Source organism: Anabrus simplex, chromosome 1, assembly GCF_040414725.1.
Source record: "Anabrus simplex isolate iqAnaSimp1 chromosome 1, ASM4041472v1, whole genome shotgun sequence".
NCBI classification, from domain to species: Eukaryota; Metazoa; Arthropoda; class Insecta; order Orthoptera; family Tettigoniidae; genus Anabrus; species Anabrus simplex.
Genome location: NC_090265.1, coordinates 1,586,574,319 through 1,586,601,437, shown reverse-complemented (window position 1 = coordinate 1,586,601,437; position 27,119 = coordinate 1,586,574,319). Strand labels below are relative to the sequence as shown.

The window sequence follows — 27,119 nt, the reverse complement described above, 5'->3', positions numbered from 1 at the left end:
TCACGACCTCTTTCTGGATTCAACAACTATTTGTTTCGCTCTGTTTCTTTCACCTACGTACAATTCCCTGTCGGGCTCGGCCCTTGTTTGGAGCCATTTCTGATAAGCCTTCTTTATATGTTTACAAGCTGCTCTCACTTCATCATTCGACCAAAATGTTCGCCTTTTCTTATCTTCCTAGGCATTCCCTTGCTGTTTCTACTACAGCATCCCTGTATGCCACCCATTCACTTTCTATATCCTGAGCCTGCTTACTGTCCACTGTTCGAAACTTCTCACTGATCATATCCATGTACTTCTGTCTAACTTCCTCGTCCTGGAGATTTTTTACCCTTATTCGTTTGCAGACAGATTTCACTTTCTCTACCCTAGGCCTAGAGATACTTAGTTCACTACAGATCAGATGGTGGTCTGTATCATCCAAAAATCCCTGGAAAACTCATACTTTCCTAACAGATTTCCTGAATTCGAAGTCGGTTAAGATATAGTCTATTATGAATCTGGTACCCCTAGCCTCACATGTGTAGCAGTGAATAGCCTTATGCTTGAAGAATGTATTCGTAACTGCTAAACCCATACTAGCACAGAAGTCCAGCAAATGCTTCCCATTCCCATTAGCTTCCATTTCTTCCCCACATTTACCAATCACCCTTTTGTATCCTTCAGTACTATTCCCAACTCTCGCATTGAAATCGCCCATTAGCATTATTCTATCCTTGCTGTTGACCCTGACCATGATATAAATGGTCCGTTATTGGCCATTATAAATTTACTCATTCAGGACAAATATTTCAGATTTCCTATGGGAATCAACATCTGTATCATCTGACCACAATGTCACTCAATGCTTCATAAAACTTGTCAACTTCATCCCCATCTGCACCCTCACATGGTGAATACACGGAGACAATTCTAGTCCTAATTCCTCCAACTGAGAAATCTGCCCACACCGTTGGGAGAAAGACGAGCTGCTCGACCAATTCCCTCCATGGGAATTTAGAATTTACCATTCGGAATTCCTAGGTGGGCAATAATTCCATTGTGGAGATTTATCTCCTGTATGCAGTTATCAGACTGTGCCTCTCATAAGGGCTTTTGATAAGTTCACCTGCATACACCCCAGCGTCAGTGGGTAGGGTCCGACACATCCCACTCTGATGAGTCTAGTGTCAGACCAAAGACGAAACGCTGGTTAATAGAGCAAACGCCTGAAAAGCCTTACTTCTGATATGTTTGTGAGTGGTATGTTCCGAGCTGTCAGCGGAGAAATTGCGTGGAATGATATTAGTAGACGAATAAGCTTAAGTGGCATTTATAAAAGTAGGAAAGATCACAATATGAAGATAAAGTTGGAATTCAAGAGGACAAACTGGGGCAAATATTCATTTATAGGAAGGGGAGTTAGGGATTGGTATAACTTACCAAGGGAGATGTTCAATAAATTTCCAATTTCTCTGAAATCATTTAGGGAAGGGCTGGGAAAAAACAGATCGGGAATCTGCCACTTGGGTGACTGCCCTAAATGTAGAATAGTATTGACTGGCTGATTGACTGAATTGCACAAATAATGAACTATAATATGAAACTGAACTAAAAAATTGCTCATTTACATGCCTAACAGAAACTATGTTGCGCGCAATGCTATTCCTGTTAAAGAGCCCTACCCCAGACTCTGCCCTTCCCTTTCTAACACCCATCAAGTACACTTTATAATCTCCTATCTCTTCCTTCTTATCTCCCCTTACCCGAATATCACTTACTCCTAGCACATCCAGATGCATCCTTTTAGCTGACTCAGCCAGTTCTACTTTCTTTCTTCCATAAGCCCAATTAATATTGATAGCTCCCCATCGAATTCCATTTTGTTCGCCAAGTTGTTTCCAAGGAGTCCCTCGCCTGTCAAATGGGAGTGGGATTCCGGTACTCCCATAGGTCTGAGGCTTGCTTAAAATGTTCTGAGCTCGGTAAATTCATAAAGCAGGATGCTACCCTACTTGTACATAGTCCAAGTGAGGATCTCTCCTCTAACGGGTTATGGACCACCGGTGAATTGTATAGTCCTAGCCGCCTGAGCACAAGGAGGGCCATGGCTCAGAATATGTCCGAGATGCCCACTCCCATTCCATAGCAACTGGTATCCCGATTGTCTCAATAATAGACACAATGCAGAAAAAGAGGTTAAATTTTTCTGTCACATATCAAGACTACCAGAAACCAGGGAACTGAAACACTTTTTCAACTACTTTTGGAAAAGTAAAACCAAGAATAATTGATTCAAAGAAGTCCAAGATGATTTTGATAAGTTAGGCTGGTTCCCGACTCTCAGGACCACTTACTAGGCCACTCAGCCATTGCCCATGGTTCACGAACTAGGACGTGACTACAGTAACCCACACAATGAACCACAGGATATTTTACATTAGCACATTTTATTTTACAGGTATACTACCTACCGTACCAGGCTTAGCGTACCACATATATATTTGTCGCCGATTATATGAAGCCCTATCCTATTATTTGAACACTATTGACTCCCATACATAGATACTGGTATAATGTATATATAGTAAAACATGTATTAAATGATCACTGTGGGATCCAGCAAAAGGTTGTCTTTCAGAAGAGCGGTTGCTTAATAAAGGTAACATATACATTGATATATATTATACTACAGTACTACAATGAAATATAAAATGGCTGCATTGATTTATTGAACACAATTACTGTATACAACAAAAAAAATGTGAGTGTCATTTACTACCATTACTTCAGCTGTAGAAAATCATAAATAGAAGTTTGTTTAATCTATATTTTAAATATATTTCATGTCATATCCTTCAATAACCAAGGGAAGGCAGTATTGTAGTGATAACTTACACATTCTGGCGCAGGAGCTCTTGCATATGCATGGGCTCTTATGGGACTAACCCAGGAACAGCTGCGCTAGGGCTTCCGAGACAAGATAGCTGCTATACACTGGTTATATGAGACTAACTTTTAAGGAGCTGGGCTATGGGTTAATATGTATTAGGCAAATTTGGTGGCCTTATCCTTCTAATCAGCTGCCCTTTCCAACTTCAATCTAACACAGGAGCTAGTGGTGATAACATGGGCTCTTATGGCACTAACTCAGGGAGAGCTGTGCTACGGCTCTTTGAGTACTGGGCTAATTCGGCACCTTCAGCTTCCTAACCGGCTGACCTTCCCAACTTCAATCCAGCGCAGTGCCCATTAGCCATTTAGTACATGATTTTATTTGCTGCTAAGTCATTGAATGCAAAATCTATTGCCAAAAAGAAGGATTAGTCATGGGCTCACCGTTATCAGGTATAATAGCAAACATTTTTCTGAATAACTTCGAAAACATCTTAATGGGCCAGCTGTCAAAAGGAATCTTACATTGGAGCAGATTCGTGGATGACGTCATATGCATATATGATAATGATATCACTAATGCACACCAGTTATTAAACACTCTAAATTCATTACACAAATCCATCAGATTCACAATGGAGCCAGAAAATAACAAGAAAATAAACTATTTAGACATCAATCAACAGGAATAATGACAACCTATCTTCCAAAGTATACAGAAAGCCCACTCACACGTCGCACACTATTGACAACAACTCGAACCACCCATACACACACAAAATAGCAGGACTGAATACAATGATACATAGAGCTATTTCCATACCAATGAGCGCAACGGATTTCAATGAAGAGATGCAAATCATTAAACAAATCGCGAAAGAAAACAATCATCCTCCAGGCACAGTAGATAAGCTGTTAAATAAACATAAGAAAAGTCGCCGGGAAAGCACCACACGACAAAGAAAACTACGTGTTTCTCAACTATGTTAACAATAACACTTACAAAGTAGCTAACATTTTCAAGAAACAAGGTTTAAAAGTAGCCTTTCAAACGAATAACACACTACAGAGACACATCAGCACATGCAACCTTAACAAAAAGGACCCTTTCTCAAAGTGAGAAGTATATGAACTCAAGTGCCAAGAACCTAACTGCAACGCCACATACATAGGTCAAACAAAACGTAATTTCCATACAAGATACAAAGAACACAAAAACGCGATCAGATATAATCAGCATTCAGCCTTCGGAGAGCACGTATACGACTGTTCACACCATTTCACAGACATCAACACTGATCTAAAAATTTTACACTTCGAAAATAAATCTTTGAATATAAAAGAAGCAATAGAAATTTACGTCGCAAAAAATGCTAATGCAAATAACCTGAATGAGCATACACATTTAAATATTTCCCCCCTATTCGCTCTACTCACATAATATCTGACAACACCTACTCATTAAATTGCTTTTATAATAATAATAATAATAATAATAATAATAATAATAATAATACCGTTCCTTACTTTATTCACCAAAATAATTAATTTTGCATTCATCCATATTACATAAAAGTACATTTAACATTGAGTAGATCAATAACCTCTCTCTCCTCTCCAATGCTGATGGAAGGTCCACAGCGCTCCAGCCACTCCGCCCCACTTCTCCCTCCCCTCTCCACTGTACAGTATACTCGATTCAAATCATCCAATAGGAGAGATCCACATCGCTCTACAAGGCCCCTCCCATTCCTGCCCTCCCCTCTCCAAGCGCAGCGTGCCTCCCAAAAACTTCCATGACCACAGTCTTGAAATAATAGTTGGTAACAACAGACTTAACATCGGCAGTCTAGATAAGTACGTAAGTTTTCATTGTATTAATACTTGTATATATTTTATTTCTGTCATTACTGTTTCACGTTATCACTAAACTATCATTGACAAGTTTACGTTACGTAAACAATACTGTACATATATAAGATTATTTTTTAAAAAGTGATATGATAGAATCTGAAGATGTTCTTGTAGAACGAAACATGTCATTCTTTGTATGTTAGTGCATTTTTTACAGCTATGTTTATAGTGTTTTAATTTACATTATATTTGCTATGTGTTTGACAGACTGAAAAACCTTTGTTACATTTAGTAGCACAACACATGCAAATTTCAGCACTGTCTCATAATGTTTACAAGAAGAGGTGAAAAGTTAAATGAGCCAGCGAATGAGGCGCGAAGACTTTGCTGATGTCTCAGTATCCCTAGTGCAGTGGATAAATAATTTAGATATCCATGTATAATTGTCCCCTACTTAGTACCATGTATTCTTTGCAGGTTTTTCTTTTGTATAATATTGTATATACTTGTCCATTATGTAAATTCCATACAGTTAATAATAATTCCGATAGTCCACTCTCGCGCTTGCAAATGACTTTTACCCTTTCCTCCAAATACTTTTCATTTTACTGGATATTTCTGACAACTTCACACTATGCTAGAAAATTTAAACCGTTTAATAGTGGGTCCCTAGCTAAACACTGTGGAGTGGTCAAGGTCTGTAATGCCATGCCATCACCCTTTCTTCTTTCGTTAGACTTGCTGCCTGCTGCTTTCTCTCTCCTCGGAATTTCCTAAGCCACATTCCTACAGGATTAGCGGAAAGCGCATACAATAAACAGTTTAAAACATTGCCAGACTTAATTTGCACATCAATGGAGACCATGCACAGCGAGTAAATTCAGTTATTTATAAACCTGATCTTTTAAAAGGAGTAAAAAGTAATAAAACGGCAGTTCAAGGGTGATTGGACAGAGGGGTGGTCCTTTAATAGGAGTAAAATGCTACAGTGTTAGTATGAAGTTATAAATCAGTTCTTTAAAAATCGGTCATAGGAGCTGCGATTATACATCAGGAGGAGTTGTTTCTTAACTGGAGTGGCCTTTCAGGCAGGTTTTACTATATGTACACACACACACTAGCCATCAGCCGCGGCTTCGCTCACATGGATTTTGTAATTTGATAAAAGTATTTGTTCCTCTGTACTGCACTAAGACGTTGTCTGAAAATCCCTAAAGCATAAAAACTCACCAAGAAATTGAGTTTCATTTACTTCAGAACTACTTTCTAAACCATGTTTGTGGTACCGTATTGCCTTTTGGGGAAAAAAAGACCAGGCTACTGGCAGAGCCAACTCTGGAACATGCGACATAGAACTGTACATGTGAGAGACAGTCCTCTCTCAAGTCGAAAACAAAAAAGTATATGTTTCTTTATTTTTATAGGAGATTACAAATACCTATTTCCACATCTGTAACATCTTTAGTTTTTGAGATATAAGTATCCCCATTAAAAGAAGTCAAAACCTTTGTAAGTCCCCACCACCTATTATTTTTAAAGGAGATTCTAAATACCAATTTTCACATCTATAACACGTTAAGGTTTTGAGATATACTGTAGAAATACTCATTTTGAAAATTCATCTGCTTTTTCAATTCTTGTCACCCCCTTAAGTGGATTTTCTAAAACAAAAAATAAGTGTTTCTTTATTTTTAAAGGAGATTCCGTAGACCAAATTTTCACATTTGCAAAATGTTATGTTTATGAGATATACTGTAGATACACTCATTTTTAAAACTCACTTGCTTTCTCAGTTCCTTTCACCCCCTTCAGTGGATTTTTCAAAAACAAAGTGGGTATTTCTTTGCTTTCTAAAGGAGATTCCAAATACCAATTTTCACGTCTGCAATACTATCAATTTTTGAGATATATATATCCACATAAGAAAATAATTCAACTTCTTCACTACTTTTCACCCTCTTCCCCCATTAAGTGGACTTTCCAAAAACAAAAATACAAGTTTATTTTTAAAAGAGATTCCAAATACCAATTTTCATGTCTGCAACATGTTAAGTTTTGGAGATATACTGTAAATATACTCATTTTAAACATTTACCCACTTTTTCAATTCTTTTCGCCCCTAATTTATTTATTTATTTCTCGTATGGCAAGTATACAAAAGAAAAGAAAAAAATTACAATATAATCAAGGACAAGAATGTTGGTAGCATTCACATTTACAAATCAATGTCCAGTTGCTGTAGCCATTCTAAGAATGGGGTTGTCTTGGGCTGGTCCATCATACTTCCACAGAGGGCACTCCTCAATAATGTGTTGCACTGACTGGAAAGGGGCTCCGCAGTCACAGGCAGGGGATTCTCGAAGTCCCCATTTATGTAGCATGGCATTATATCTAGCATGATCTGTTCTTTTAACGGTTGAGTTTAGACCATTGGTGTCTCTTCAGGTGAAATCCTGGGAGTCCAGTTGTGGGGTCTTGCCTGCCTTGGCGTTTCATACATGCAGAGCTTCAGCTTTGACGCCATTTTTCCTGGATATTGAAGCCAGTTATGTCATGCCATATTGGGTTCCTTGATTTAAGACGAGAAGGGTTAGAGATCAGTAAGGACCTCATGGATTGGGAGATTCTGTGGATGATTAGGATGGTGTAAATTTTTCCACTCGCGTTTAGTTGCTTCGTATCGTCTCAGTTCCGGGTTGGTGTGTTACTGATAGTATGTAGCCATGGGATTGGGGTAGATTTTAGTGTGCTTGTTATGGTTCTCATACAATCGTTCAAATGGATGTCGATCTTCCTAGTTTGAGCGATACGTTGCCACACCGGGGCACAATATTCAGCCACTGGGTAAACCATGGTGGGGGCAGTAGTGCGTAGCGAGGATGCATCAGCTCCCCATGTCGTACCAGCTAGCTACTTCATGGTGATGTTTCTTGACTTAAGTTTCTGACTTGTATTTTGTAGGTGCTTTTTGTATGTTAAAGAACGGTCTAAGGTGATGCCAAGGTACTAGGGGTTGAAATTATGTTTAATTCTTTGTTAGCAGAACACAACATTGAGCTTTTGGTGAGCTATTTGGTTACACAGATGGAAAGAGCATACTTCTGTCTTAACCAGATTTGGGCAAAGTCTCCACTTCATGTATTATGCATTCAAGGTTTCCAAGTGATCAGAGAGAACGCTTTACCCTTCTTCTAATGTGACAGTTTGGACAGCGATGGCTAAGTCGTCAGCATAGCGGATTTTCTTGCTGATGGTGTCAGGCATGTCACTGGTGTACAAGTTGAAAAGTAGTGGGGCTAATATAGACCCTTGAAGTAGTCCATTTTTTACTGTAAAAGACTTGCTTATCTTTTGCCCTATGGTGACCCTGAAGTACCAATTTGTCAGCATGTTCTTCAGAAGGGCTGTAAGTTTTCAGCAGCGTGTATGCTTTTCAATTTTGAATAGTAGTCCATCCAACCATACTGTCATAGGCCACTGTCAGGTTAACAAAAGTGACGGATGTCTTTAGCTTCTTCTGGAATCCTGCCTCAATATATGATGTTAATGCTAATACTTGTTCACAGCAGCTTCGTTTGATTCTGAAGCCCGCCTGGTATGTTGGTGTTATGTCATTTATTATTTCCTGGATTCAGTTGAGGATGAGGCGTTCCAACAATTTGTAGCAAACACTCAGTAGTGCAATAGGATGGTAGCTTGAGGGATCATCTGCTGCTTTTCCTGGTTTGAGAATTGCCATGGTGTGAGCCATCTTGAACTCTGGGGGAATGATTCCAGTCTCTAATACATCACTGAAGAAGTTCTTAAGCCATATTTTCCCATGCTTCAAGATATCTCATAAATTCAGGGAAAATACCATCTGAACCTACAGCCTTCCTCATTTTTAGCATGTTGATGGCTTTCTGAATTTATTCTTAGTTGAATGAATTAGCAAGAATAGAGTCATTTTGGAGGCTGTTGTCCAATTTCTTCATCTCTCTCTCTCTCAATGTATTTCTTCATAGTGGGGTCTATTGGAATTTTGACAGCTCTTGACTTGATATGTAGTGCCATTTCATTTGGTGTTATTCCTGGCACCTCTTTGCGTATGTTTGAAGCAGCACCAATTTTCTTAAGGGTCCATGCTTTTCTGCTGGAGTGAGTAAAGCTCAACTGAGAAGTTGGATCTCTCCATTTCAGTTTTCTTCCTTTACTCAGATCTAATATACTTTTCCCCATTTCAGGATCACCAATTTTCTGATAACTATAATACATTTTTTTGGTAGTTTTATCCCAGCATGGAATATACTGCTTCCTGAATTCCCCTTAAATGGACTTTCCAAAAAACAAAAAAATACATGTTTCTTTATTTTCAAAGGAGATTCCAAATACCAATTTTCACATCATTAAACTGCCTAGTTTTTGAGGTATTGATATACTCATTTTAAAAATTCACACCCCTTTTCACCCCTTTCCTTAGTGAGCACCTGCACTGTAATATAAATTATTTCCCAAAATTTCATTTCTTTATGTTCAGTAGTTTTGGCTCGGTGATGATGAGTGAGTGAGTCAGTCAGGACATGTTATGTTATATATATAGACTAGCAGTTACCCGTGGCTTCACTCGCGTGGATTTCGTAATTTGATCAAAGTAGTAATTTGATCAAGTTCCTTGGTACTGTACCGAGACATTATCTCAAAATACCCAAAGTATAAACATTCACCGAAAAACTCAGTTTCATTTAACTCAGAAACTCTTTGTAAACCACATTTGTAGTATTGCCTTTTGGGGCTAAGATGACCATGCAACATAGACCTGTACATGTGAGAGAAAGTCTTGTCTCAAATCAAAAACAAATAAAAATTATATTTTTCTTAATTTTTTTAAAGGAGATCCCAAATACCTATTTCCAAGTGTGTAACATCGCAAGTTTTTTTGAGATATATGTATCCCCATAAAAGGAGTTCGACCCCTTTATCAGTTCTTTCCCACCCCCACAATGGATTTTTCTGAAATCAAAAATGTGTGTGTTTCTTTGTTTTTTTAAAGAAGATTCCAAATACCAGTTTTCATGTCCGTAACATCTTCAGTTTATGATATATAAGTATCCTCATAAAATAAATTCAACTTCTTATTCACTTTTTTCCACCCCCCTCACCACTAAGTGGTCCGGCCCCATAGCTAAATGGTTAGCGTGCTGGCCTTTGGTCACAGGGGTCCTGGGTTCGATTCCCGGCAGGGTCGGGAATTTTAACCATAATTGGTTAATTCCGCTGACACTGGGGCTGGGTGTATGTGTTGTCTTCATCATCATTTCATCCTCATCACGACGTGCAGGTCGCCTACGGGAGTCAGATCAAAAGACCTGCATCTGGCGAGCCGAACTTGTCCTCGGACACTCCAGCACTAAAAGCCATACGCCATCTCTCTCACCACTAAGTCGACTTTCCGAAAACAAAAAAACACATGTTCTTTATTTTTAAAGAAGATTCAAAATACCAACTTTCTGTCCGTAACATCTTCAGTTTTTTAGATATCAGTATCCTCATAAATACAATTCAACACCTTCTATACTAATTTTCACCTCCACCCCGCCCCCCCCCAAGTCGATTTTCTGAAGAAAGAAAAATTGGTGTTTCTTTATTTTTAAAGGAGATTCAAAATACCAATTTTCACTTCTGCAACATCTTTTTTTTTTTTTTTTTTTTTTTTTTTTTTTTTTTTTTTTTTTTTTTTTTTTGGAGATAGAAGTATACTCATACAAAGAATTCAACTAATTTTTCAATTCTTTCACCCCCATTAAGTGGATTTTACAAAAACAAAAAAAAAATTGTATTTATTTTTAAAGGAGACTCCAAATATCAATTTTCACTTCTGTAATATCTTCAGTTTTTTAGATATCAGTATCCTAATAAAAATAATTTAACCTGCTTTTCAGTCCTTTTTAAACCCCTTAGGTGTTTTTCCAAAAACAGAAAAATACATGTTCCTTTATTTTTAGATTTAAAATACCCATGTTCATGTTTATAACATGTTAAGTTTTTCAGATATACTGTAGATAAGCTCATTTTAAAAATTCACCCCCTTTTCAGTTCTCCTTAGTTGGATTTTCCAAATACAAAAGAATGTGTTTCTTTACTTTTACAGGCGATTCCAAATACCAATTTTCATGTCTGTAACATTTTCAGTTTTTTAGATGTAAGTATCCTCATAACAGGTATTCAACCTCTTTTTCACCTTTTCTTACTCCCATCCCCTAATGGGATTTACCAAAAACAAAAAAAATGTGTTTATTTTTAAAGTAGATTCCAAATAACTATTTTTACGTCTGTAAACTTTTAGTCTTTGAGATATAGATATACTAATTTAAACTGTTCCCCCCCCCCCCCTTTTCACCCCCTTAGCGATGGAATACCCAAAAATCCTACCTTAGAGAGCACCTACACCGTAATACAAATGTATCCCCAAAATTTCATTTCTTTATGTCCAGTAGTTTTGGCTCAGCAATGATGAATCAGTCAGTCAGGTCAGGACATGTAAGTTTATATATATATAAATAAACATAAATACGATATTTCAGTATACAATCATCTTTTCCAGAAACAGAGATGCACTATATTTACTAAGATTTCAAAACCAAAAAACTAAAGATGCAGTTCCCAGAAACACAATACACTAAACATTTGGAGTATAGTAACTTACCTGGAAATCTGGACTGTACAATTTGTTCTGCTTGTCTTTGTGAGCATCATCTAAACCCCATTTATCCAACCTCAATAGCAGCATTTTGGAGTCTGAATTTAGCGATGCTAATGACCCAGTCCTGAAAGCATAATTCAGTCATGAGATATGAAGTCTGTGAAATACTTCATAAAAAATTGAATTGAAGATAGCTGCCCTAATGGAAAAATGGTACTGTGCTCTGGCCGGTGAATGTAATAGGAGGGTGTGACATGTACTACTGAGGACATCAGACCTCATGTGGAGTACATGACTAAAGTTGGCTACAGGATGGCTAAGACACGAGACTTCAGCACATCTGATTGTGGCCAGATTATCAGTGCCAGACGTATGGACCACTCCATCTCTGAAGCTGTGCAAGCACTGAACTTTTTAAGGACCACCGTATCAAGAATGTACTGCAAGTACCTGAATTTGGACAAAACCACCGCTGCCAGGGTCAACTATCATGGTTTATGACACATTGATACAGGGGGTCACAATCGCCAGCTTGGATTGCCAGAGCAGAGAGACGGACCACAGTGCAACAGATCACTCAACTCCATGCTGGACGATGGCAGCGTGTGAGCAGTCAGATCATCCTGAACAATCCTCCTCGTCATAGGATTATAGACAAGTTGCGAATACTTAAGAATAATTTAAATATTACATTTAAGCAGTCTGCCTATTCAATACATACCTAGAATATATAATTTATTAAATCTATTGCATGTTTCTTCCCCTAAGCGACACCATCAGCTAAAATAAATCACACAATATTATCAGATACAAAAATTACATTAATAGATTGGTAAGATAAATTAAAATACACTTTTATACACAAGGACATTTAAAATAAAATATTTGCAAACTTTTTTGAACTTTCATACTGCGCCGTATCCTGACGGCTCATTTGGCAAGTTTAATTATTTTATTAACGTGGACTGCAGTTGGATGGTACAGAAGTTGCGGGCTATAGCTGCGACCGGAAGTACAGGAGACAGTCAGGCATGAGATACTTGCCAGTAACTTTCCAACGACAGTGAGAAGCTACCAATTTTAATCCAAGTTGCATTGTACGCACATGTAAGAAGCGTTAGGCCTCGAGCTGAGTTGAGCCAATAAGAAATTAGGGGTGTGGCTACTCTGAATGTTGGAAAACGCGATGTGTGAACTTCAGGATGACCAACATTGTTTGAGTGTGCTGTGTTCATTGGGAGATACTGGTCAGTTGTGTTATTTGTAGATTTTCCACAGATCTGAGTGTTCGAAATATTCAAGAATAAAGTATGAAATTTATCTGAGCTGATGTCTGTTTTATATGAGTGTATTTTATCATAATTTCAGTGAATGATAAAGACAGTAAGTAAGATAATATTTCTGATTGGTTGTTGGTTTGAACATACAGAGAATCCGCTAGTGCTAGCGCTACCGGCGTCTGCAAACATGCTTAAGCACACCACATGGTGGAGCGTCTCACCTTTTGCTTTGTGTCGTTGACTAGTTTACTTCGGTGTCAGCTCAGTGTACGTGAGACGCGCAGTTGTTGCCACATGGGCAGAGTTCGACTTTGTACGGTAGCACAGACCTAGAACAGTGTTATCTAAACCAATTATATTATCTTGCCAAGTGCGGAATGGCACAAATTCGTGCAGTAACTGTACAAACAAAATTTTCTGCCGCAGTCTGGTAATAGAACAAGGGACACTTTCCATACATTACCATCAGTCCGGTCGTGAGAGACTGTTTGTGTGCGATTCGTATCCATGGGCCGCTATTATAGACAATTATTGAACCTCTGATATTTATAGTTGAAAGTGAATAAGGTGTATTTGCAAATATATTTCACTTTGGCTTTTTATTTACAGCCTAAAGTGGGGTCAATGCGGTGCAACGTGCACATATAGTGGTGAAGAGTGACTGACTATATATGTGTTGCTGTTATACAAGGACCAATTTCAAGAGGATGGCTTCATCAGTAGAAGACAGAAGAATGGATCCACGTGTGCTTTATAATTAGCTAGATGGGAAACTGAGGGAGATGATAGGTTCTATTTGATTCTTATTTTGTGTATATTTATGCATGATATTTTAGTTTAGTGTTATTCCTGGGTTTTCTTTATAAAAGTGTTAGATAGAGGAAATCATCAATATTAAGAGTAATACACTCGCAGCATCGGGATTAAATTTTATTTCTTCTTCTTCTTCTTCTTCTTCTTTTATGACCACATAGGATCACTTTAGTCAGTCCGTCGTTCAGGTCTCTTTGAAGGGATTGTTCGGGCTTTGCGGTCCTCCCAGTACTTCTTCAGACGCTCCGATCTTCGTGCCCTTTCCTCAGTTGAAAATGTGCGTGTTGTTGGTTTGTTTTGTGTAAGGGTAAAGCGGAGGTTTGTATTCTTGAGTTTTGTATTCAATTTTATCTTATTTTTGGTGTCTTCTGTTGTAAGGCCTATTTCCTTCAGATCCTCTCTTACTTCTCTGATCCATTTACATCCTGTTGTGGTATTTTTTGAGACGAGATTGTGTTGTACTAGTTGTTTCAGAAGTCTCGAGTCCTGCATCCTCATGATATGTCCAAAGAATCCCAGTCTCCTCTTACGCATAGTATCTGTAATGGGTTCTAGCTCTTTGTACACGACTTTGTTAGGTATTAACCGCCACTGTCCATCTTTCTGATATTTTTTGTTGATACAGGTTCTTCCAATCCTCCTTTCAATTTTCTGAAGTCTGTCAGTCTTTGATTGTTTATTCAGGTAAAAGAGTGTTTCTGCTGCATATGTAGCTTCCGGTTTTATAACTGTGTTGTAGTGTTTTATTTTTGTATTTATTGATAGACATTTCTTTTTGTAGATATCCCATGTTAATTTTTGTGCTTTAGCTAATCTATTTGTTCTTACTTGGATTGAGATTTTTTCATTTAAGTTATGTGTTATTACTTCTCCAAGATATTTAAACTGAGTTACTATTTTGATTTTATTACCATTTATGGTGACTTCTTTTAGCTGTGTTGGTTTTTGGGGCATAATTTCTGTTTTTTCAAATGATATTTTGAGGCCAATTTTATTTGCAATGTTTTGAAGTTCTGATATCTGGGTTTTTGCTTCTTTTATGTCCACTGCTAGTAATGCTAAATCGTCAGCAAAACCCAGGCAATTTGTTTTGATTTTTCGGCCAATCTTTATTTTGGGGGGACATTTTCTAAACCATTCCCTCATTACCATTTCTAGAGCACAGTTAAATAATAGTGGTGAGAGCCCATCTCCCTGCCGTAGTCCAGTTTTAATTTCAAATGTCTCTGATGTTTCCCCCCTAAACTTCACTTTTGACTTGGTATTGGTGAGAGTCAATTTTATCATGTTTATTAATTTGGGGTGTAGTCCAAGGTGTCTTAAAATTTTAAACAGAGATTCTCTATGGATGCAATCATAAGCTTTCTTGAAATCTACAAATGTTATCACCATATCTCTGTTTCTTCTCCTGTTATAGTCCATTATCAACTTAAGACTCATGATCTGATCAGGACAGCTCCTCCAGGGTCTGAAACCTCCTTGATATTCTCCTAGTTCTTTCTCAAGTTGTAAACTTATCCTATTAAGGATGATTATTGAAAATATTTTGTATGTTATGTCTAGGAGAGAGATTCCCCTGTAATTATTAGGGTCAGTTTTGTCTCCTCTTTTGTGCAGTGGATGAATGAGGGCTGTTGTCCAGTGTTCTGGTAGTTCTTCTTTAATCCAGATAGAGACAAGTTGTTGATGGAGGGCAACTTTTGCTGAGGTTCCTGCAAATTTCCAGATTTCCGCAAAGGTCTGATCTTCTCCTGGCGCTTTGTAGTTTTTTAATTTATTCAGAGCTTGGTAGACTTCCTTTATTGTGGGGGGATTGATGTTTTCTGGTGATGTTTTTATCGGGGTGTTGGTGTCCAAATGAAGGAGTTCTGTAGGTTCCTCACAATTTAAAAGCTTGTTGAAATGTTTAGCCAGAATTTCTGCATTGTCTTTATTGTTATGGGCCAGCTTACCATCTTCATCCTTCATCAGTAGGGTCGGGGGTTCATATTTTTGGAGCTGCTTTCTGAAGGTTTTGTAGTAGTCCCTTGATTTAGTTTTACTGAACTGTTCTTCAATTAACTGCAGGGTGTCCTTATGATGTTGTCTTTTTATTCTTCTTAAGACTTGGGTAGTTTCTTTTCTCTGTTTTACTAGCTTTTGATAGGATATTTCTGTCTTTTGGGACTGATGTAATAGCCATGCCTGATGTCTTTTCTCCACTGTTTCATCACATTCAACTGTTCCACCATTGGTGTTTTTTACGTGGTTTAATTGGAGCTAGGTCTTCTGCAATTTGTTTAAGGTTGTGTACTAAGTCTTCAAGTTTGTCTGTGATTTTTATTTTTTCAGTTGCTTTCTGGTAATTTTTGTTGTTGATTAGCTGGGTAGGATCTATTTTTCTTTTAGTTTTAAGGGCTTGCTTTTGTTGTCTCCTCTGGGGAGTGAGTTTAATTTTAATTTTAACTACGTAGTGATCTGAACCCGTGTCTATTCCTCGGAGGACTTTGACGTTATAGATCTCTTTGTGGTGGTATTTGTCCATGCAGACGTGGTCCAGTTGCCATTCTCCTTTAGTGTAGTCAGGGTGTTTCCATGTTTTGAGTTTTTGAGGTTTCCTCTTAAAACATGTAGATTTTGAGATTAAATTATGGTTTCTACACAGGTCAACTAGTCTCTCTCCATTTTTATTTGTTTTCTTGTGTGCTGGCCATTTTCCGATGATGTCACGGTATTTTCTTTCTCTGCCTAGTTGAGCGTTGAAGTCGCCTATTAATAATTTTATATGGTGTTTGGGGATGTTATCTATGGTCTGGTCCAATAGGTCCCAAAATTCTCCTGTTTCCTCCTGGTCTTTTGAGGAGTTGTTTTTATCATTAGTGGGAGCATGGGCATTTATTATAGTATAGATTTTATTAGATGCCTTTAAGGTGAGCGTTGAGAGTCGTGGAGACTGTGATCTGAATTCTTGAACTGAGTTTATTATTTTAAGGCTGACCAAAAATCCTGTTCCAAATTTTATTTAAATGACACAGAAATTAGATTCAGATAGGTTGCTTGGTTTGGATGAATTTTCAGGAGCTGTAAGATGTATGGAGCCACATATATGCCGTTGAATTTAAATAAGTTCTTTAAAAGAGATTGGAGACTGTTTTGGGCAATGGTCAAGCAGGGAATCGAACCTTGAATTGTAATGGAAGGGCTGATGATAATTCAGGATAAATATGTGAGTGAAATTCATGCTGTGATGTAAGTGAAATCAAGCGCACGTGCAGTATGCACATTGGTAATAATGTGATAAATGTGTGAGGCAAGAATTGGCCCAGTATTTCCGAAATGGAGAAATATCATTGAGAGGTAAAGATGCCATGAATGAAATGTCAGGCCAAGAGATTATTGTACATGTTGAGAAAGAAGTTAGCATGCCTGCAATGTGTATGTCTGAATATGAGCTCACGAGAGCGGTTGTTGAAATATGTGCTCACTATCAAGGTCAGATTATCACTTCAGAATTATAGCCCAGTTGTGAAGTGAAGAGTAGCTTCTGTGCAAGACCCTTTCAAAACAGTAACCAAGCCTTGAGAGTAGTCTTGTTTCTTAATATTTACAACTGATTGCCGAGCAGGAAATATGGAGAAGAAAGATGACTGAGGGCGCTGGCCTGCACTCTGACGCAGCGCAATGAACAGGACTGTTACTCGTTTTCTCTGTGTATTGTATTATTTTGACTTGTTTCTTTTCAGGATTGTGTACTTGAGTGATTTAATGTATTTTTGTTTGATGTCTTGTTGTTAGTGGGGAATCAGCCCGTATGCTGAGTTGATGATTGAGGTTATTCTAGTTCCGTCTAGATCTTTGGTGAACCGGGATTCACAAGTAGAGTCAGTGTAGTATGTAAGCTATTTTTCCCACCTGATCCAGTGTAAATAGTTTGTTTATTAAGCCCATAATTAGTGCTGTAAATATAGAACAGATAAAGGTTACTAGTATTTAATCATGTTTCATAAAGTCATATCCCACAACTAACCGAATTAGATCACATGTAGATGCACTTATCGAGGCAATCCTCCCAATTAAATAACTCCGTAAATTGAGCTTACACGACGACGTAACTCAATGTAAACATGAACTTTGAACTCTCGTGTTGATTTGAAGTGAAATTTTTAATTAATTAATTTTATAATTTTGTATTCCTATTTTGAATTTACTTTGCATTACTATTGTTCTGATTTATCTTAATATGATAGTTTGTTTAATTCTATTTCATTTCGGTGCCATTTTGAGGTCATTTAATTTGCTTTTTCTTACTGTTAATGATTTGTTTGGTTCGGATTATTTTGTATAATAAATCCATCTTACCCCATATTAGTATTTCTCATTCGACAAAACCTCCATTATTCCTGTCATGATACTTAAAGATAAATTTAAACTTTGGCTTTTAGACTACCAAACAACAACCTAACCCACTCTCTACCCACATGAGCTTAGTCGGATGTTTAGACAGGAAGTGGAGGTATCATCCTAGGTGGTCCTTAGCCCTACGGTACGGTACAATACAGTCAATAAAATTTATGTGAATTGTTCATTAAAATTCTTGATGAGAACGTTAATGAAAATTAACATTTGTGTTTGTAAAAAATGAGGCTGTAAAAGTTGGTTACATGGGAAAACAGAAGCAAGCGTCCCACATTGATACCTCTGCCCAACGCCTATCACAAGGCACAACAACCGACGTGGGCAAAGAAACACCACCATTGGACGCTCGAAGCATGGAAAAAGGTGGTTTGGACAGATGAGTCAAGGTAACAGGTGGTATATTCCAATGGCTAGGTATGAGCGTGTCATCAACCACATAAGGCAATATATCCCTTTTCCTGTTGTCAGGCCTGTGGTGGTGATGGTGGTATCTTTGTATTAACCTGCAGCCTACCTACTAGTCCAGGAGCATACTGCATCCCGTGGGAATTTTTTGTGAAGGGAAGGTGCGACTACATGGAATCGCTTTATTGTATGCTACATGATGGTGTAGTACCGGGTGTTTACCTTAAAACCGTGCCATTTGGTTTCTATGATGACATAAATCCAAGATGGCCACCATATGTGATATTTATTAATTAACAATAACTCCTTCCAGTGTGCTCATACACAAAATGTGCATAGAACATTTTCTGATTTCCATGATCTGGTGAACAAATATAGTCCTTATTTTTTTTCATATCTCTTACTGTTTGTGAGTTATGGTCTATTACATGTGTCATCATTGGTTTTGAACATGTTACCATCAGTTATTTACTAAGGAATAAAAGAAATGATGATAGTGCTGTTATTTACTCATAATAACTTTAATAATATAATGATATGGAACAAACATTACTAGTACAGTAATGTGCAACGGTATGAAACACACTTAACTAATACATGTACAATGATATGGAACAAACATTAATGTTTAACATTAATGAACTAATAATAACGATATGACATCATTCTTTATAAAGCAAATTTAACTCCATCATATACTAATTTTGTAGTAGAGCCTAGTAGTAGTAGTAATTCTTAAAATATGTTATGTATTAATATAGAAAGTATTGATATAGAAAGTGTTATTTAATGAAATTAAGTTATTCTTTTAAAACAAATTATCACTAGCTCCTCCGATGAATCTTCATGTTATGTATGGTCATCATAATTGTCATACAACATATCTTCATCTCCTACACACACACGCACACTCTCACTCTCTCTTCAGTGCAGTTTAGATTGTGGGAAAGACATTTGCATGGTGGAGCACACAAACTTTTTTTTTTTTTTTTTTTGCTAGTTGCTTCACGCTGCACCGACACAGATAGGCGTTATAGTGACAATGGGACAGGGAAGGGCTGGGAGTGGGAAGGAAGCGGCCGTGGCCTTAATTAAGGTACAGTGTCAGCATTTGCCTGGTGTGAAAATGGGAAACCACGGAAAACCATCTTCAGGGCTGCCGACATGGGGTTTGAACCTACTATCTCCCGAATACTGGATACTGGCCGCACTTAAACGACTGCAGCTATCGAGCTCGGTAATCTTTTAACACAAGAGTATCAAATAAGCTGAAGAACTGTCTCTGGAGCGCATGGTAGCATACACACAACAGGAGCATAATGGTCGTTTTTCAATTCCCAGCCACAGTTTAATGGTCAAGGCAGATCTGGATAGGGCTGCTCAGCATGACACAATACTATGGTTTGATAACAAACTCTATCAACATATGGTGGCAAGTTTTTTCCTCGAGTTTTTTTTCTTTGTGAACATCCACCAGCTCAGTTCTCCAATGTTTGATATATTTGTGCCAGGGACAGAGAATTGACATTTGAACTTTTCTATTAAAAGTTTATCATTATCACAAAAATTTTCCAAGCTTCCAAGTTTGGTAACAGCTTCAAGAATGTCGTTATCTGCTTTACTGAAGACATTCCAAAAGGAGGTTTTTGCTTTCTTTGCCAATGTCCCTGCGGTGTCACTTCCGGATAATGCATGCATACCTAGTAATGCTGAAGTTTTCTTTGGGCCCAGGGAATCTGATATTTTGCTGACACTGATCATTCTTTGCCATTGATGCTTTCACAGCTCTTACTTATAGCTTCTGCTTCGAACGCTAGCACTGTGCCACGTCCAGGGAGCCATGAACGTACCATTTCCACTTCTATTATAACGTCTAAGTTTCAAAAAGTCATGGTTTACGAAGCCTTTCTTGTCGACAGTCGAGATTTTCTTCTGATGACGCAGAGCACAGTTCTCTGCGAAACATAAAGAATTTCACCTTATTTTCTTGACACGGCATAAGCCCGAAAGCCTACACAGTATCATGATCATTCTTTGATTTTGACCAACTCCAGTTACAAACATAGTGTCGAGTGGAAAGAACTTGGACTACCACAAAGCAATGACGAAGACATCTGTATCACGTGAGTAAATATGAAGCTGTGTGGCACGACGACGACAAGCGAATATGGAATGTAAAATGATTTTCATACCTGCCTCCTCAGGATTACTTAATTGACCTGTTACAATACCCATTGACGACTTTGCTGTTCTCCTCCAAGATACAAATAAACACTTGTTTCTTTCAGTTGCATACTTTATTGCTTTCTCGGCTAAGTACGCTATCAACTCATCTTTAGTCTTAGTGCGCGATAACAATAACTTGTATGTAAAATGTATGTTGTATCACTTATCTTGTACTGGACTGGTTGTGTACTGCCAGTTCTGTTCTTACACATTTCAATGAATCTTCTCTGTATGTGTTGAAGACCAAATGGGTTTCATCGTAACGTGGTAGTGTATATTCCATGTTCCTGTTAAATTTATTTTTAAGATCACTACAGGTTTTAACTGTAGGTGGTTTTTTCATGGCTTGTACTTCTGCCATACCATCAAGAACTACTGCTGTGAGTTTATTAGATGTATCTACTACTAAGGAATGATTTGAAGCGACAGGTATGTGATTTGCTTGTGGGTGTTTGTTTCCCCCTCTTCACAAGTAACAGTGACTTGATCTTCCAGCAGTTCCATCAGTTTAGATTTATTAGCACACAATAACTGTGTACCATTTAAGGCGAACATTGATCAATGAACAGCAGAAAATTCGTAAGTATCCAGTTACTCCTTCAGATTTATATCAGGTCGACTTCTTGACACAACCAGCAAACATGTAAACAGTGATCAATCTGCCTTTAGTTGAACAATTGTTTCTCCCACTTTCGTTGATACTTTCTTGAAAGCAGATGTACACAATTTTAATTTAACTTGTTTTATTTTCATCCAGAAATACGTTAAGTCAGACTCAATTCGCCCAGTTTTGAAGCTGACGTACAACTCTTTTCCAAGTGCTGACATTCATGTTGCATCAGTCTGAATGTCTTTGATGAAAACAGCTTTTGTGCTGATATTTATAAGGTCGCTGCCATCGTATGATATCGGGTTCATTGAATTATTCAGGACATTCAAGACTGTAGGCACATCAGAAATTTGGCATTACAACTTTGATGAAAGATTGTGATGATATAGGTGAGCATATTCTGTCATTTCCATCAAGTCTTTTGCTTCTGTGGCTAGCCTTAACAGTTCAGGAGCATTCAGAAAAACCTTGCCAGCGCACTTCTCTTTTGGGTAATATTTACAAGACCTCCTGCTACTTTCATTGCTCTATTTTGGTGTTCTAGAGCCAAGAGCCTGCACTCAAACCACAAAATGGTATCTTATTGTTTCCTACCCAGTTCCCTTTCATAAACTCTTCCCAAAGATTTGGGCTTGTCTTTTCTATCTGCCTTGTATTAGTTAAATACCAAGCGATCATACTTGCATTGTTTCTTAAATCAAGAGCAAGGACATATTTGACAAAATCTTTAAGTGAAGCTACACATAGCTAGTAATTAACTGTTCTTACAGATCGTATATAACTCAACACAGTTCCAACAATTTCCATGTCATCATCATCATCATATTCTAAAGGCTAAGCCTCATTGCTGCAGCCACAGTTGTCTATCTTGAGCCAGTCTCTTCAACTCAGTGTAGGTCTTGCACTTCATCCTCAGAAGCAGGTTCTTGAAGACACTCTGGGTCGTCCTCTTCCTCTTTTTCCAGCAATTCTTCCTTCAATGATATTACAAAGAAACTCCTCATGCCGCAGAATGCGACCAATAAATTTTATTTTCCGTTTTTCAATTTCAGTAATCAGATTCAGTTCTTCTCTTATCTCTCTAAGGACTTCGGTATTGATCTTCATTTCAATCCAACTTATCCTCTGCATTCTTCTCCAGATCCACATTTCAACTGCCTCTAGTTTTTTCTTTTCTTGCATTCCTAAAGTCCAGCTTTCGCAACCATACAGAAGCACGCTCCATACAAAGGTTTTTGCAAAGGCCTTCCGAGTTTGAATATCTATATGTTTGTTGGCCAGCAGATGCTTTTTATCTTGGAATGCTCTCTTTGCCATGGCTATCCTCTTTGTGACTTCGGATATACTCCGATTATTACTCGTGATCAGGGTTCCTAAGTAGCAAAACTGTTTCACTTGTTCTATTTCATCAGGGCCAATTTTGAAATATGTATTCCATGTATTGGCGAGAAATTTTAAAGGTGGGTTTGTGCTCTCCTACAGCATTATCAGACTCCTCCATTTTAGATAGGATTTTAAAGTTCTTTAGAGCAAGAAACAGTCTGTTTGTGAACTAAATTAATATCTGTAATGTTACCTGTTGGCAGGGCAGCAATCAACTTTTGATCTCCCTATCAAATTCATCTTCTATACCTTCATTATGGGAAGAAAACAAGTCAGTATAGCATTTAAATAAAGAAAGCAGAAGTGTTGTATGCGCTTCAATTCCTCGTCTCACACGCTTTCCTGCCAGGATTTGTGACATTACTGAATGGCCATACAAATCACACAAAGCACATTCAAGTCCTGTACTTTCTACAAATGCATCTATTGCTCTTAGCATTGCCATTACTCTGTGCAGTTCTCTTGGTCTCAACACCCAATTTTTAGTAGAGAGATCTGGTTTTGCCACTGCTAAATGACAAACTGGTTTATAAAGACCAAGGTTGAAAGAGAGAACAGTTTTTGAATCTGAACCTACAATGGCGGTTGTCCCTCTTTCCAAACTTTCCATACATGTTACCTGTGTAGAAGCTGTTTTTGGACTACTGTCTAGGAGAGGAATCACACAAACTCTCATTTTTTTCATTGACTTTTTCACCAATGATTGATATGCAGACAAACAGGCAATATATAGTCTAGGCAATAAATGTAGATTAATAAATGTTTCATCGAGAAACTGGTGTATAACTCACAAACGGCAATAGATTTGAAAAAATTTATAAGGACTAAATTTGTTCGTCGGATCATGGACATCAGAAAATGTTCTATGCACATTTTGCATATGAGCACTCTGGAAGGAGTTAATATAATTAATAAATGTCACATATGATGGCCATCTTGGATTTATGTCATAAAAACCAAACGGCACAATTTTAAGGTAAACACCCAGTACTACACCATTATATAGCATACAATAAAGTGATTCCACATAGTCGCAACTTCCCTTCACAAAAAAACCACGAAGTAGGTAAATATGCATTATGCTCCTAGGCTATACAGGAAGACAATGCTCCAGCCCATATCTCCTGAATTGTGGCAGACCAGTTTGATTAGCACTCGAATATGAAGATGCCTGGCCCCCCAAGGAGCCCCGATCTCAATTCCTCTTAGCATATCTGGGGTGCTGTTGAGAGGGATGTGTGTGCCCTGGATACTGCTCTGACCAATCTTCATGGATTATGGGAGGCTATGCATTGATCCTGGATCGGCTTCCAAAACGCTTTCAGTGTCTTGTGGAGTCCATGTTATGCTGCACTACAGCCGCCATCAAGGCGAAAGGGGGTACTACATGCTACTAGCCAAGTATCTCCAATTTTATTGCTAATGAGTACGTAATAATAGGCCTAAAAAGATTAAATTTCACTTCACATATGACAATGTAGTTGGTGTTCACAGAGAGTTCTTCTTCTTCTTCTTCTAACTAGTACACAGCTATGGGGTTCAACCTTCTCTTATTAGCACAGAATTATACTGATTTCACTACTAGGGATGTGACAGCACAGTGACACCATCACTGATTTCTCACTAAGGCTGCCATAGTTCAAAATCATAAGTGAGATGATTGAAACAGATATTCAGTACCTTCAGTTTGAATTTCTTGGAGGGCCCCATGGCTATTATAAAATCAACAGTCCCATCAAACTACCATCTTGTTAGTTTGATTTCACTACTCTTCTTCAGCAATGAATTACCTCAATGGAGCACAAGTTGGGATGGCCTTCCTCAACAACAGATTCAAAGATAGAAACGATGTCCTGTCTTCATTAATGCTGTAGTTAAAATTGATCTTCATAAAATATGATGTATTCTTATATTAATTCTACACTAATTTATATTTGTAGACCCACCTTTTCAATATACAAAAGACTACAACACAACAAATAAGTGGTAAATTCAGTCATACAAAAACAATGGTACATGTTTCAACTTTATTTGGGTGATCCTCAGTAAACTATACACACTGAAAAGACACTGCATACAATTACAAATATGTTGAACAATTTCAATACAATGGCAGAAAATGAAATCCCAATACCAAGAAGACAGTTTAGAGGAATGCAATTTAGGCTAAGCAATTGTCTAGGTAACATATTTATTTGATTAAAGTTTCCCAGTCACTCAACTATGCACGAGAAGACATGCGACATGGTAGTACATTTATAACTGCTGTAGTCACCACAATTCTAAATGCAAGCATGCAAACATGCATGCATTGTGTGGTACAAATGTCTTAAGTCATTTTGTGGGATTGAGTTCCATGCCCGTTGCACTTGGTCAGTCAAATCAGCAACAGTTAATGTTGGATTTATCATCCCGTAGTGTCCCATATATGCTCAATGGGTGAAAGATTTGGTAATCTTGCAGGCTAAGGTAACTGGTCAACACTATGTAGAGCATGTTGGGTGACAGCAGAGGTATGAGGATGAGCGTTATCCTCTTGGAAAATGTCCCCTTGAATACTACGAATGAATGGCGGCACAACAGGTTCAATCACCAGTGTGACATACAGCCCCGTTGTCAAGGTCCTTGAGATAATGACAAAAGTGCTCCCGCTGTCATAGGAAATTGCTCATCCAGACCGAAACTTCCGGTGTAGATCCAGTGTGTCGATGCCACAGACAGTTTGGTTCCACGAGCTCACCTGGCCTCCTCCTCACCAAACTACAGCCACCACTGGCACCAAGACAGAAACAGCTCTCATCTGAGAACACAACAGATTTCCACTCCGCCCTCCAATGAGCTCTAGCTTGACACCACTGAAGTCACAAATGGCAGAGATTAGGAGTTAGTGGCATGACTGCTATAAGACATCTGGCTCAGAGCTGTCCCTCAAGTAATCGATTGTTATGGGTCGCTGTGCCCTATGGTGCCAACTGAAGCCCTAATGGCTGCTGCATATGTAGTAAAATCCACCATAGCCCTGCAGTGAATACAGCAGTTTTCCTTCTCCATAGTGGCCCGTGTGCGTTCGGACCCTGATATTCTTAAAATAGTGCCTTCCTGTGATCATTGTTGACAACACTGATGCACTGTGGATGCATACCAGCAAAGTCTTTCTGCAATATCAAGGAAAGAACATTCACTTTCTTATAGCCCTAACATACTGTGTCATTAAAATTCAGTACGTTGCTGATACTGCCTTCTTCATCTCCTTAAAGGCATGTTTGACTCACACCTCCCTAACAACGACAACACTGGACAATGACTAATGCTTTTGAAGTGTACAGCATGTATTTAAAGCAAACTTGTTTTGCAAGGTCATAGTCTTCATCGACTAGCATGCAGATCTGAATATGAAAAATACCATGCGTAGTTGTTGGGTCTGTCCTGTTGTTCATACATGTTTCGAGAGCTGGACCACTCTCTTCATCAGCCAACTTGACAATGTAAAACAATATTCATCATATTCTAAAGATCTATTAGACTAACTTACACTAAAATCATAAATAGTTAAAAGCATGAGAAATATTAAAAATACTCTCTCACTCTCTCTCTCTCTAAAAAGTTTCCTTAATAATAATTATCTAAATAGCATTAATAAGTCATAATGTTTGGTCTGAAAGCAGTTTTAAAAAAATGTATTCTTCGCTTCCAGAACAAACTTAAATATTAATGCTTTTTAGATAAGCATTTTTAAGGAAACATTTTAGTGTGTGTTAAAATAATTGTTACGATTTTTCGTAATTTGAATTATTTGTGCTTTTAATGTAAGTTAGGTTAATAGATCTTAGAATATGAGGAATTTTGTTTTACGATGTCAAGTTCGCTGATGAAGAGAGTGGCCCAGCTCTCAAAACATGTATGAAAATAATTGTGTAAACTAACAAATAATATAATAAATATTGACAGGGCAGACCCAAGAACTACCCGTGGTATTTTTCATGAGCTTAGCAAATACAGACCAAATATGGTCAAATTTATTGACTTCAAATTTGAATAGGTGCCATCTTTCAGATGTGTAAACAAGCCTCTAGAATTTTGTTTATCTAGCACAACTCCTTCTTGGTGTTTGGGATTTCATTTTCCACCAGCATAGCTAAAATGGTGAAAGACTTAAAAAAGCTAATTAAAAAGTTTTTTTTAATGTGCAGTGTCTGTCCTGGGAGTATATTCTTGCTTCAAATTTAATAATAAATTAGAAAGTGGTTTGAAAGAAACACATTTTTTATCAAGTGTTTATCAGGCTAGGTTTGAGGAACTTCTCTCTTGTTCTCAATGGATTGTGGACTTTTGATAGTAAACAATCTGTTTCAAATAATTAAAATGTTAACATAGAACTGGATGTGTTGGATATCACTAGCAAAATGTGGTGTGCCATTGCATTTTATGCCATGTAAAGAAAAATGTTGAATGATGGTATGAATAAAGTTACGCGAAATGGATTTAGGCAGAGCGAAGGCAAACAAGAGTATGATTTGGAAGTTAATACAGGCCTAATTTATAGAAGAAGAGTGTGATCAATATGGCAGTGGAGAAGAAGACAAAGAAAGGCAAGCTAGAT

At 37.8% G+C, this 27,119-nt stretch overlaps 1 protein-coding gene across 4 annotated transcripts in view; it reads right to left on the bottom strand.

Moving 5' to 3' along the window:
• The window catches only part of LOC136858571 (phosphatidylinositol 3,4,5-trisphosphate 3-phosphatase and dual-specificity protein phosphatase PTEN), a 516,439-nt gene that overhangs the window by 176,189 nt on the left and 313,131 nt on the right, over positions 1-27,119 (bottom strand). For all 4 annotated transcript variants that reach the window (XM_067138224.2, XM_067138225.2, XM_067138226.2 and 1 more), the window contains one exon: positions 11,411-11,531. In XM_067138224.2, coding sequence (XP_066994325.2) covers positions 11,411-11,531 — 121 coding nt within the window. The remainder of the gene's footprint in view (positions 1-11,410; positions 11,532-27,119) is intronic.